Consider the following 13,130-nt stretch of genomic DNA (forward strand, 5'->3'; position numbering starts at 1 on the left):
TCCCGCTGGCCCGGGCGGCGTGAGGGATGCTCGGTGCGGGCGGCGGCGGCGGCCCCAGGGCCCGCCATGGTGTGAGGCGCTGCCGCGATGAACGGAGCGGTCCCGTCGCTCTACGACCCCAAGGCGCGGGTGCTACAGCTGGGGGAGAGCTTCGAGAAGCAGCCGCGCTGCGCCTTCCACACTGTCCGCTGTGAGTGCTGGGGTTGGGGGGGCTCAGGGGGGCTGCGGGGGTCGGGGAGGGGTTCGGCGGCCCCCGGTGCCCGCAGTGCCCTGGAGGGCGGGGGTGGCTGCGGCCGCTCTCGGCGGCTGCATCTGTCCCGGGATTCTGGCGCTGAGTGCCGTGGGGTGCTGGTCCGGGATTTTGGGAGCCGTGCAGGTTTCAGTCGGTGCTGGGAGCACGTACGGCCATTGTATCCTAGAGCTGCCCCTCGCTGTCCGCTGGGCACTAACTTAGCTTTTTATACCTTTTCCATAGCGTCTCCCTGCGGTTCTGCTGGAAACCGAGCTAAGCTGAACCTGTGGCTCTGTCTTTGCTTGGGCTCAGTTTTTAGAAGTTCCGTGTAATTCAGCAACCAAAGGTTAAAGGCAGGCGGTGTTAATCACGGAGCCAGTACGCCCTCCCTGAGTACATAATTACTATCTAGAGAGGTGTGTGCTCAAAGATTCTGAGGGTAGCTAGGAAACAAATGCTCCCAGGATTATAGTCCTTGGTAATTTAGCACTGCAGCTTCTGGTTTTGTTGTCTGGTTATTTATAGAATGATATCCCCAAGATTCAGAGAACGTATGTTCTCTGGAGAGTGTCCGGCGTGCAGGATGGGTAATGTGCTCTCTGTGAGCAAAGGGAATGGCACTTAGATTGTCTCCAAGTGTAGAAGCGGAGGAGAGGGAGAAAAAAGCTATAAATGGATTTAAACAAATGCTGCAATTTGATATTTACCCTAATTTTAAAGAGGACTAACAATCCCGTCTGGTACCTCCTACCCTTAGAGTTTCATGCTGACTCTTCTAATGTGATGATTTATTCTGAAATCTGTTTTGAAATCTCTCTTCCTTTCCAACAAATGAGACACAGAAACTGGCCCGTTCATCAGTTCTATCAAATGCACATGCAGAAGAAATACCCTCCAACACCTGACTTTTTTTAACAGTTGAGTAAAAAGGACAACAGCTGTTGGTTAGAAGTTAAGAAGCAGTATCAATATCTTCATTTTCTCAATTATTAACAGCCCAGTGGCCATATATAAAAGCAAATACTCTCTGATTTGGTGAGAAACTTTGGAACTGTTGTATGCTTGCTCCTGTAGGAGGACATTCAGGGGTTTGCCCGAGCCAGGTTAGCGGGGCTGTCACCTGTGTCTGAGCTGCGAGCCTCCTGCTGCGCGCTCGGCCCTGCCCAGCAGCTCCCGCAGCCCGGCTTTCCTGCCCGGTCGGTGTTGTGGCTGCAGCCGTGCCTCCAGCTGCGGGCTGTGCGCCTGGCCCGTGGCTGCAGGCCGAGCTGGGGAATGGAGGCTCCCCAGCTGCAGGAATGCCGCCCTCAGTGACCAGCAGCGTGTGAGATGGGGCTGGCAGCGGGGCGAGGAGTGTGTGCCGGCCCCTGGGTCCCCTCCGGCATCCCGGGGGGCGAGACCGGCCCTGCCGTACCTGAGCCGCGGGCTCAGCCCCACATGTGTTATCACAGGCCTTCAAGAGCCTCTTGATGCTATCCTGTCTCCCTCAATCGGCACAGGCAGAGTTTTGGCTGTAGCCTTTCCCAATTTATTCGTGGTGGAAATAATACTCTGTGACAGAGCTGCCGTGCTGATGCCTGAACATATGCTTATTTGCAATGTCTCAGAGTTTTGAAAAGGATCAGAAATCAATACCCTCTTTTGCTCAAAACTTATTTTAACGAGTCCTTTAGATGCTGAAAAAAACCCCCAAAATGTAAATCAATGTTAAATTGGGAAGGAATTTCACTTTCAACAGAAATAACTATACTGAAACGCCAAGTTTTTGTGCTTGTTACAGTAAAGTTAGAAACAGAAAGAGAAATGCATATTGGGGGTTGATATTGTTCTGTGCATTTTCTGTCACTTGTCTACATCTCCCATGTTTGGGATCAGCATTTTCAGGAACTATTTATTGGTTCTTCTGAAAATAATTACATGAGAATGTACCTTTTGAAATACAACATAACTTGTTTGACTCTCTTATCCATTAAAACCTAAAGGTGTCTTTCTAATTTTAACTGAAAGATTTAAACACTTATAATGGATCCTGAGAAAAGCAGCTTGACTTTGAATTCTGTTGACTTATGGAATGATCTGCTCAGGGGAATGCTAGATGATACACTAGCAAAAAAAGGCTTTTACTTAATAGCCTCCAACTGCAATTAAGTGGTGCCTGCATTTATAAGATTCCTGAAAAGCCTGTAAATAATCTAGTTTGTTTTTATATTTAGATGACTTTAAGCCTGCATCTATTGATATGTCCTGTGAAGGAGACCTTGAAGTTGGCAAAGGTGAACAGGTGACAATAACACTGCCAAATATTGAGGTGAGTTGATGTGGCTGAAGAGTGGCAGGCTTAAAAGAATGATTTATTTTGTTGTCCTAAGTATATACCCTGGCTATGGAAGGGTATAAAGTTTTAGTGCTGTTTCAAAGCTGCCTGAGTGATTTTTAGAGTAGAAAAAGAATTGCTCTAAGACTGTAAGATTACAAAAGACTCAAAGGTTAAACAGCTGCACTGTAACTTTAAGTGTATTTGCTGCACTGGAAATATGCTGTAGGATGACCCAGAAGTGTTGCGTACACAGAAAAGCTTCATGTGTATGTTGGCAGTGCAAGCTTCCCCTTGGTATTTATTGCTCTAGTGCAGCTCTAAAGCAGGAAAGACTGGAAAGGGAAAATTTACTACCTGCCATGCTTTACTGCTCTGCTGATATGGGAACTGAAACCTCTTTTGGTGAGATGAGTCCTAGAGAGAAATAAGGAAATATTGGGAAATAAGCATTTAATCCGTTTCAAACTAAGCTAAGTGAGTAAAACCCCATTCCAGTCAAACAGCAGCTGCTTTTGGACATGGCAACTGTGACTCTAATTTGAATTAACCAGTAATGTTTTTAATGGCTAGAAATGATCACTTGTAGTGAACTTGTCACCACAGAAGGATTGCTGTTTCTAAGAAAAACGACCACAGGAGTAACACTTACTGGACTTCTGATTTAATAGGGCTCAACTCCACCAGTGACTGTGTTCAAGGGCTCAAAGAAGCCTTACCTAAAAGAATGTATCTTAATTATCAACCATGACACTGGAGAATGTCGCCTAGAGAAACTTAGTAGCAACATCACTGTGAAAAAAACCAGGTGGGTGATTTACAGGAGAAACAACTGTGCTTTACTCATTTTGAAAATCAATGTTAATGAGTCTAAATTGAGATATATAACTACATATCACTATTTTTAGGAAAACATAATTTTAGAAAGTACGTGGTCTCGCTCAAAGGAGTGAAAAACCTGCTTTCTCAGCAAACTGACTTCACATCTTTTGAATCATGACTGCAGAAGAAATTGCAATGTATTTTTTATTAACCAAAACATGTTATATTATTGAAAGAAATAGTAACTATTTTCTGATGTGTTTAGAGGGAGGGGAAAAAAGATCTATTTAGCTAGTAGCTTGCCTACTGTCTTCTGGCTTGTAAATGAGGAAATTAAAAAAAAGAAAATTTTGTGACAGGTCTCAGTAATTGTAATGGCTTGTTTTTCTCATACCAAGGTTTTAAACATTTATTTTCTGCTGCTGAGTCTATATAAGTAACTTCCAGCAGAATTATTATTAAGTGATCCTGGGTAGCAAAGTATAAAAACAAATCAACTGCCAAAATATTGCAAATTTAATAGGAATGTATAAAAATAGTTTTAAACACATATACAATATTAATAGTATATATTAATGTCTTATATGTATTAGTATAATAACTTACCAGTATGATAACTTATCTAAGAATCAAATTATGCTATTTAGAAAGGCACGAGAAATAATTCCATGGTACCACATCCACTGTGTTCTTGCCTTTTTCCTTGCCTCTTGCCTTCTAGTAATTTAAAATCTTTCCCTCTTACACACAGAGCTGAAGGAAGTAGTAAAGTCCAGTCTCGCATTGAGCAGCAACAGCAGCAAATGCGAAATGCAACAAAGGCTCCAAACAACATTAAAAGCTCTCCATCAAAGGAAAAAACATTTCCATCTTCTCCTATGGATGATATTGAACGGGGTAAGCTCCACTGGCACACAAGTTTCAGAAATTATGCTGTTATCAATTAGTTTTTAAGAGGTTTTTGGGTGTGTAGGTTGTTTTTGTTTTGTTTTGTGTTATTTGAGCTTCACACTAGAAACTGATTAAGTGAGCAATTTCACTCTGATATGGAAATGACCACTCTGGCTCAAGTGTGTAAAAAAACAGTATTTGTAGCTTGCTACAATAAAAAAAAAACAGCTGAACCATTAGGTTTAATAATGGCTGCTGTCTCCCTGGCTCTCTCTTCCACAGGTACTTTAATCAAGTATATCCTTGGCTGTATTGTCATACTGGAACTAAGTCACTTCCATTTTGACATTGCTCCTTTTTCTTTCTGTGCACTCAGCAAATATGTTACAGTACTTCACAACTCAACCTACACTTTAAATTACCAGATAGAGCCTTGTGGAAGATGAGGTTCCAATGAAAAAGACAGCTAAAAACTTGCATAAATCAACCCTTGAGCAGTGCTGTGTACTGTTTCCTTGAGAGACTCTGGTTTGGTGTGACACTCATATTTCACTTAATAGGAGGCCTTATTTCCTTTGGGAGGACAAGGAAGATGGCAGGTGGTAATTACTTGCTACAGAAATGCTGACAGGTGGCAGTTTCATTGACTGGAACTGACATCTGCTTCCTAAGTTGTTCTGAATTCCTTTAAACAGATTTTTTTTTAGATGTATCATTATGAAGATGTATTTTGTTTCCATTTTGGTTTTAAGCTCTGACCAGCAATCTGTATTGCAGAACAGTACTATAATTCATCTCAGGTTCCAAAGAGGAAGGAAATAAAATTATTCCTTTTCTAGGTGGTCTGTTCTTTTGGGGGAAGTGGTGGTATCAAGTACCGAAAGTCTCCAAAGTAACTGCCAATGTACCAAACTCTTGTGTAGTGCCAGTCCACTTTTGAGTACTATTTAAAATGCTGAAAAAATTAAAAGGATGGTAGAGATATTATCAAGTCATCTAGTCCATCCTTCTGTCCTAAAGTCAGATTTCTGATGTAACTTTTAACCTGTTCTTAGAACCTTCCAATGACAAATCCTTGTACTTGCTGGCAAGCCATTCCACGGCTTTGCTCTCCTTACTGTTTGGGTTCTCCTGTAAAGATAGTCTGACAGCAAGCCTATTACTACTTTCATATTTATCATGCAAGTACAGAGCAGATTACTGTGCTGCTTCTGAGCAGTCCTTCACAGACTCAGACTGCTGTGTCTTTCCCATTCTTTATGCAAAATTACACCAGTTGGTTCAATCTTTCCTTGGAGGTTTCCTTTTTAAATCCCTGATTTGTTGGCAATTTCCTTCAGCTTTCTTGCAATGAGTCCAAAAGCTTCCTTAAGTATAGTCCCTAAACACATCTACAGAAGTTCTAGCAGTGCTGACGTGAGGAAGAAGGCTGCCTTACAGGCACTATTCATCTTTATACACAAAGAACAAATAGTATCATGTCTGTAGTATCACAAGACCAAACAGTATCGAGTCATTTCCGCACAGCATGGAGTGGCAGAGCAGTGTAGGGATCCACTGTAACTCTCAGACTCTTCAGAGGTGCTGCCTGCTAATCATTCTTCATCCCATGGTTGTGTAACTGACTATTCCTGCTTAAGTACGCTACCTGGAACTTGTTACTAACTTTGTTTTCTGGGGTGGAGGGGCAGCTCATTCTGCCATTATCCTCTAGTATATGTACTGCTCTTCCTTCACTGGATAAAATCACCTAATTTAAATTCTGTCTGATTAAATTACATCAGAATTCAAGATGGAGATCTTATTTCTTAGCTTTTGGTATTGGCCAGTCACTTAAAATTTTTCTTCTATTAGACATTGCTTAGGAGGAAGTGGAATTGAATGCTTAGGATTCAAGTGGTGTCCTTCAGTTAGGTGTCTTACAGCTCCAGATGTGTGGAGGATCACGTTCTCTCATGCATGTCCTTAGTAAAGGATGCTTATATGCTTCCAATTTTTATTTTCTTTCTGTTCCCCTTCTTTTTTTCCTTATGCTTGAATAGTTCAGTCTTTCATTTTCTTTCTTTTCTTTCCTAGCACTGGGTTAATTTGTTCCTGCAGCCACAGCTGCACTCTTAGGTGCCATTTTTCCTGAACACCATTTTCTTTTAGACAAGTCTTTGATGAAGATGGCCTATCCTTTAGAGTGGCCTTTGATAACTTAGAGTCTGTTTCATGGAAGTTTGTGTTGAAGATTAATCATTTTATTTCTCCTCCCTTCTTCTCTTAAGCTTTGCACTGTCTTGCATCTTGGTGACTTTCACCTTCAACTTGTTCTGTATTGGGTAAATTTGAAGAGAGATGAGCTACTCTCCTACTTGCTTTATTGTGTCTGCTATATCAAAGCTGTTCCTGAAGTATTCTAAGAGCTTGTAAGACCATCTTAACAAATGTCTAGTGTAAGACTCGTGGCTCTTTTGGATATTCTTCGTGCTTAACTTGATTTTGAGCAAAATATCACATGGCCCAAACAAATGTATTGATTGCAATGCTGAATTGCTGGCAGGCATTTTGGGTGCAACTGCAGACATCTTGCAGTGACTGATCTGTGGATTGTAACTGCAGTTTTTAGTCAGTGAAAGCCATATTTGGGGTGCTAAGGAAAACACAGAACAATTTCTGCTAGTTGCAGAAATTAAAGGCTATGTGGGCTGCATTACCCCATGGAATGTGGAGTTAAGCATTTGTGTTCACAGTCACCCTTGTTCTAAAACTTGGCTTCAAAGGGAGAAAGTGCTCAAGCTATGAGGATAGAAAACCACATGACAGGCTGGATACCACTTGTGCCCTTTTCTTTGTTCTGGAGATCTTTGGTGGGTTTGGTCTGGGGTTTTTTTAAGTTGCTGTAGTGTGTGCTTGATGTCTGTTGATTTTTTTTTTTCCTTTTTTCCCCTCCTCCTTATATTTCAATTATGATGAATGTAAACTGAGAAACAAATCCTATTGTTTGCAGAGCTAAAAGCAGAAGCCAGTATCATGGACCAGCTGAGTAGCTCTGACAGTTCATCTGACTCTAAAAGTTCTTCATCCTCTTCATCAAGTAGTGAAAATAGTTCTAGTGATTCTGAAGATGAGGAAATGAAGCCCTCTCTTCCGATGTCGATGCCGTATTTGCAGCCTCAGCCCACGGTGTCTGCCATGCCACAACAGGCTGTTCCTGACAAAGATGCCAGTCATAACAGATCCCAAGAGAGCAGTGGTCATATGATGAATACACTACGTAAGTACAAAGGCTGTTCTTTTCTTAGTGCACAATTCCAGACATCGAGATTCTGAAAGGAAACCATATTGTTTTTAAGTATGTCTCTGTTATAATTAAAACTGGGGGAAGTGATGCTAGGGTTTGATTGTTCAACAGCAGGCTGAATTAGACACTGGGCTAGAAGGTTCATGGTTCTCAGAAATATTAAATTAAAGCTGAAGCAGTTGAAAATATTTCCTAAACTGTTCTGACTTCCTCCCAGTTCTACACATTGGGACTGGAGAACAGTAATTTTGTATTGGAAATTCTTGAAGTAACAGGGCACTCCCTGAACATATGCTTTTCATTTCTTGGCTAGAACTATGGGAAGGATACTATGGTTGCAATACTCTGAGTATACAGAAAAGATGGTGTATTCTTAGCTGTGTCAGTTGCAATTATTCATGGCAGTGTTCCACTGGCCAACAGGGCAAAACTGTCCTTTGCATATAAGGAAGGAGGTGATTTGCTTTCAGGAGATATTATCTTATTCCACACATTCAGGCAACTAAAAATGTAATTTGAAGAGTGGCTGTGATGTCCAATAGGGATTGCTGCACAGCCTGGAATTGCATGCTCAATGTATTCAAAAAAAGGAAAGTTTGGAAAACTCTCACATAAGAAATAAAATCCCATTAGGTAGAAAAACTTAAGTTCACTGCCTAAATAACAGGAGTATTCAGACACAGAAGTGAGTATTCAGCTATGATAACTTTTCCAGAATAGTTACATTTTTAATTAGCTGCTTAGCTGCCAGACCTTGGTTTGAAGAGATTTCCATCAACCCTGCTTTGCAGCCTAAGATCATTATGGTTTATCATTCATATGTAAACTTGTTATACTGAAATTTTAGACTCTGGCAGATCTACTTTTATTTCAGCTCTTAGTGGATAACATGAATGACAGTTCTTTTTCTTTTTTCTCTTTTTTTTTTAGCTAGTATTTAAATACTTAAATAACCTGCATTGATATTTCATTATGTACTGCATGAACAGATAAGATCAGAGTGAGAAGTCCTGTGACTTTGTGTGCAGAGAACGAAATGCTGCTTTCATTTTACTGTCACTGCAGAGAACAAAGTCTTCATGTTTACAATTTGTGTAACATTAGAGTGCCACTTATTTCAACCCTTACTGACAAATGCGATTTCCCGTTCTCCACACTTTAATAAAACTGTTATGAAAATTTGATTAAGCTTTATCCCCAGTGACAGAATCTCAGGTGGGAAAGCTTCCAGTGAGAAATACAAGTACAGGTGGCCAAGTCCACTAGTTCCAGCATAGGGAGAAAATGCTGCTTAAACCATGACAACATCATGAGTGCTTCAGGGGAAGTTGGTGGCTTGATGTTGCTTGAGAACCATGTTGACAGGCAGAACCTTAGACCTCTGAGCTCTTGAGATTATTGCCATTTACTTCTATTACAGTTACAGATATATTACTGCTTAAAACAATTCCATCCCCAACTTCCAGTCCAGTTAACATTCACAAGACACCTCCACTGGTTAAAGATCAAACCAGCTCCTTCCAAAATTGCACTTCTCCAGCTCTATTGCTGAGGGAATTTGGCAGGAGAGTGAAACCTGGAGAAACTAAACGGACAGCACATTGTTCTACTTTGGATGGCAAGAGTTCTCAGTCAGATTTTGTACAGTCATTTTCTTCCATCTCAAATAAGGTTTTGCAAAAATAAAATACTGAATCAACAAATGTCAGCACAAGCTGCTTGCTTGTCTAATCTTGCTTTGAGGTGTGTGCTTATGTCTGTGACTAGTTTTGTGCACCTCTGTAGAATCAGGGCCATACCAGGTAATTAGTGAAGTTTTTCTTTGACTTTCTTTGTGCAGGGAGAAGGTTGGGGGAAGCTTAGACAGCAGAGTTTTATCTTGCATGTAGAAATTAAACAGCTGTAAATTCTAAATTTTGTAGAATTTGGAAAATGGAGGAGGTGGTGTCTGGAACATGGCAACTAAATACTTCTGTCAGATACATATCTACCTCTTCAGGAATCTGGGGCTCAATACTGCCCCTCACTCCCAAAATACTGCTTCTTCCCCTTTCTACCTTGAGAAGATGATTATATGGGCTCACAACTTGCCTTATAACAAAGTCTGCAAATGGTGACACTAATGAATCTGTTCTTCATGAATATTTGCTCATGTTGCTTTATGTCTACTTTTTCTTTAAACAAGGGTTATGTTAAACAAAGGAACTTTCCAAAGAAAACCCAGCATAGATGGGCTGTTCTGTGGCCTTGTGTTAAGTACTTAGTATTCAGCACAACTTCACTTCTTTTGATGCTTGGTACAAACATAGCTGTTTTACTTTGACAAATAATAATTTTCCCTTGTATTAGTTTGGTTTTGGTGTGACACTAAGATTTGTGAGACAGTGATCACTCCTGTGAGTTTCCCTGTCCCCTATAACTAGCAAGAATTCAGTTGAATATATTATATTCACCAATTTAAAAACATAGATTGCACTGCAAATTACATTTCCTATTTCCCCAATTAATACTGCTAATAAGCAGCTGGCACCATGAAAAGAATTCAGCAGTTTTCCCTCACTTCATTGCTGCCTCGTAAGTACAATAGTCTAGATGTTTCTTCAGGGTCCTCATTAAATGAGCTTTCTGTCTTGGCACCAAATCCATCTGAACACCACCAGCTCTAGATTGTGCTGTTTTGCCCTCTCTCTGAAGGTGTTTTTTTGAGATAGGAGTGCAAAAATGAGGCAGAAAGCTTAGCCTGAAGTAAATCCTAACATATTAATTCTGACTCTGGAACTTGGAGTTCTTGCCTTTCCCATCTGCTGGTTTTCACAAGCATTGGTATTTTTGGCTGGTGTTACAGGGTTTGTGTAATTTCTATTAACTGTGTTGAAATAACTTTTGAAGGCTGCAGAAACACCATTTGGAAGGTTATCTTCTTGTTCACACTCCCTGTCCTCCCATAAAGTACCTAGTGCATAACAGGGCTGGGATTTCTAAGAATTCACTGTAATTCTCCTTTGAGTGATAAATACAGGAGTTAAATTTACCAATACCATTCTCTGTCTTGAAAGATCTTTTAGGGTATTATAATGTTCTGAACAATTATTGACAAATAACTTGATTTTGTCTTTTCTAAAGCTTTTTAAATTTATCTTAAAATAATATGGCTGTAAATTTTTTCTTTATATAGAGGATTGGAAAGAAAAAAATTGTCTTTAAAGATTTTTGGAAACAACCATCTTCACTGTTCTTTTCTTATATAAAGTGTTTTTGTTGTTGCAGAGAAGCATGTACCACTTTCTAAGCTTTATTGATGACACAGTGGAAAACAAAGGAAGGCTAAATGCAGCCATGTTAAAGGCTCCAGTGTTCTGGCAGAAATGATAGGCCTGACAGTAAAAGATCCAATCTGAGTGTTGTGGGGTTTTCATGTGAGAATAGTGTGTTCACTCAGTTTTTTCAGTTTCAGTGATTTTTCTTTTGTTTTTAGGCCATTTCTGCATAGCCCAAGATGATTTTTTTTTCTTTTGTAATGGTTGTTTGGCAAGGGAGGTGTGGGTAAAAACATACCAGTTGGAACAGACTCCTAAAAATGTGTGGGAAGTTGCTAGATATGATGTAGATTGTGTGGAGCATGCTGCTGTATTTTTTGTTAGCTATCTGTCATCCTGGGAAGATTCCCTCCTCACACCCCCTGAGCTTATGGACATCCACAGCAAGCACAGGGTAGCCTTTTTACTTCCTCATTTTGAAATATATAGAGACAGCCACCAAATTAAAATGCTTTGTAAAATTTCTTTTGATGTTTTGTTTGCTCACTTGTTCCAAAACCAGTTTGAAATAGTAGGTCACTGATACATCTTTAAGTGGTATGTCAAAGAGCTGCTCTTCTTGATTGAGACACCACTTTGTTTTCAAGCACAGCTGAGTAGCATTCAGATGTGTTTCAAAAAAAAAAAACAACAACTTGTTTTTCATAAAACTGCATTCGCCAGCAGTTTTTCCACTTGTGAAGCATGAAAATGTGGGTGGCAGAGATAGCTAGGTGTTGTCTTTTGTGATCTGGTGATGTTAAATAAATGCCCTTGTGCAAATATGCTAATGGCTTCCTTGCCAAGATTTTAAAATTGTAGAAAAATTATCTCTCTAAGGTTCTGTCACTGTGAGTTTGGTTCTACATGCACTTATTCTTTTATCATAAAATAGTTTGGGTTAAAAGAGACTTGAAAGATCATCTAGTCCAGCCCCCCTTACTTGTTTGCTATTAGCTTTTGTAAGCCATAATTGGGAAAGGGAGTATCATGAAAGAAGAAAATTATTTCCTTGAAAATGACTAATATGTTGACTCTTTTTCTTCTAGGAAATGACTTGCAGCTGAGTGAATCTGGAAGCGATAGTGATGACTGAACAACTTTTTGGCCTTAAACGTATCACCTTTTTTGCTAAATATGTCTTAGCATCTGTTTTGCACTAAGATTAGATTACCAGAGACTGGAATGAATGTCCTCAATTTTGATAATAGACATCCTAATTTTCTACTGACACATCATGTCTATAATACAGCAGCATTGATATCCTGTCAGTGCTATGGTTATGTGTTTATCTTTCAAATTACTGTATTTACAGTAAAATTGTGTATGATCTGATTTTGATTATTTTTGCCTCAGCCACCTGTTTTACTTGAAACTGATTTGTAACAGCTAGTTACTTTATATAAATAGCTATGAAATGGAGAAATTTCTGATATTTATGGAGGCAAGTTTCCTTCCTATCATTTAAATGCTGATCTCACAACTTTGACTTGGAGAGGGAGAAAGGGAGAACAACTAAATGAGGTCTGCTGTGTCAGCTACACTTTTTGTTCTGTTCACAGTTCATACCTTTAAGGAAACTGCTGAATAATGTGGTCCACTAGTGCAGTTACAGTTTACAATTGTTCAACACATTGCTGAATTCTTAATTTCATTATATAATGGGACTTTATATTTCTGAGCCTCAAGATTCCTGAGGGAACTTGTCTGTTTTCTGCCTGTTTTATGTAACTTGAATAGGGCAGTCTTTTTACAACCTTTTTGTATCTAAATTTAGGTAACTGCAGAGACAGCAATGAATTTCCTTCATTTAATTCTGTAACAGAAATCAGAAAATTTCTTTGTAGAAGTACAAAAGTAATTTAATAAAGCAAATGTTTATCATTTTCATGCATCAGATTCTGTTTTTGCTGGTTAAGAATTCAATTTTTTACCTAAAGTAGTCATGCCAGTGAAGGGGTCAAGCAAAGAAATAAAGCAGTGAAATAGTAGCTAATAAGGACTCTCCATCCTGTCTACAAGACTGAAATGTTTGTTGCTTTTGTTACACTGAGGTGACCCTTAGTAAGAGCTTGCCAAAAGTTTATGGTGATGCAACTGAGTGTTTATTACAGATTACATCCAAATGCCAGTGGGAAGTAATACCATATTAGACAAGAAAAGGTCTTTTTCCACATTTGAAATGATACTTCAAGACCTGAAGAACTGAGGACCAGACTCCAAATTTCATCCTGTAATTTACCACTTAAGAGTTTTGTAACAGTAGCAAATGTCTGTAGGGTGAGTTCTGAC

General features: G+C 39.7%; 1 protein-coding gene across 1 annotated transcript; it reads left to right on the forward strand.

The window, feature by feature from the left end:
* Positions 1-28: 28 nt before the first annotated feature.
* On the forward strand, positions 29-12,730 carry EAF2 (ELL associated factor 2). Its single transcript, XM_058027890.1, has 6 exons — positions 29-190; positions 2,443-2,537; positions 3,215-3,351; positions 4,117-4,262; positions 7,249-7,515; positions 11,888-12,730. Exons 1-6 carry the CDS (start codon positions 88-90, stop codon positions 11,932-11,934), a joined length of 795 nt encoding a protein of 264 aa, XP_057883873.1. The 5' UTR covers positions 29-87; the 3' UTR covers positions 11,935-12,730.
* Positions 12,731-13,130: the final 400 nt, after the last annotated feature.

The sequence above is a fragment of the Melospiza georgiana genome, chromosome 7 (assembly GCF_028018845.1).
Source record: "Melospiza georgiana isolate bMelGeo1 chromosome 7, bMelGeo1.pri, whole genome shotgun sequence".
NCBI lineage: Eukaryota > Metazoa > Chordata > Aves > Passeriformes > Passerellidae > Melospiza > Melospiza georgiana.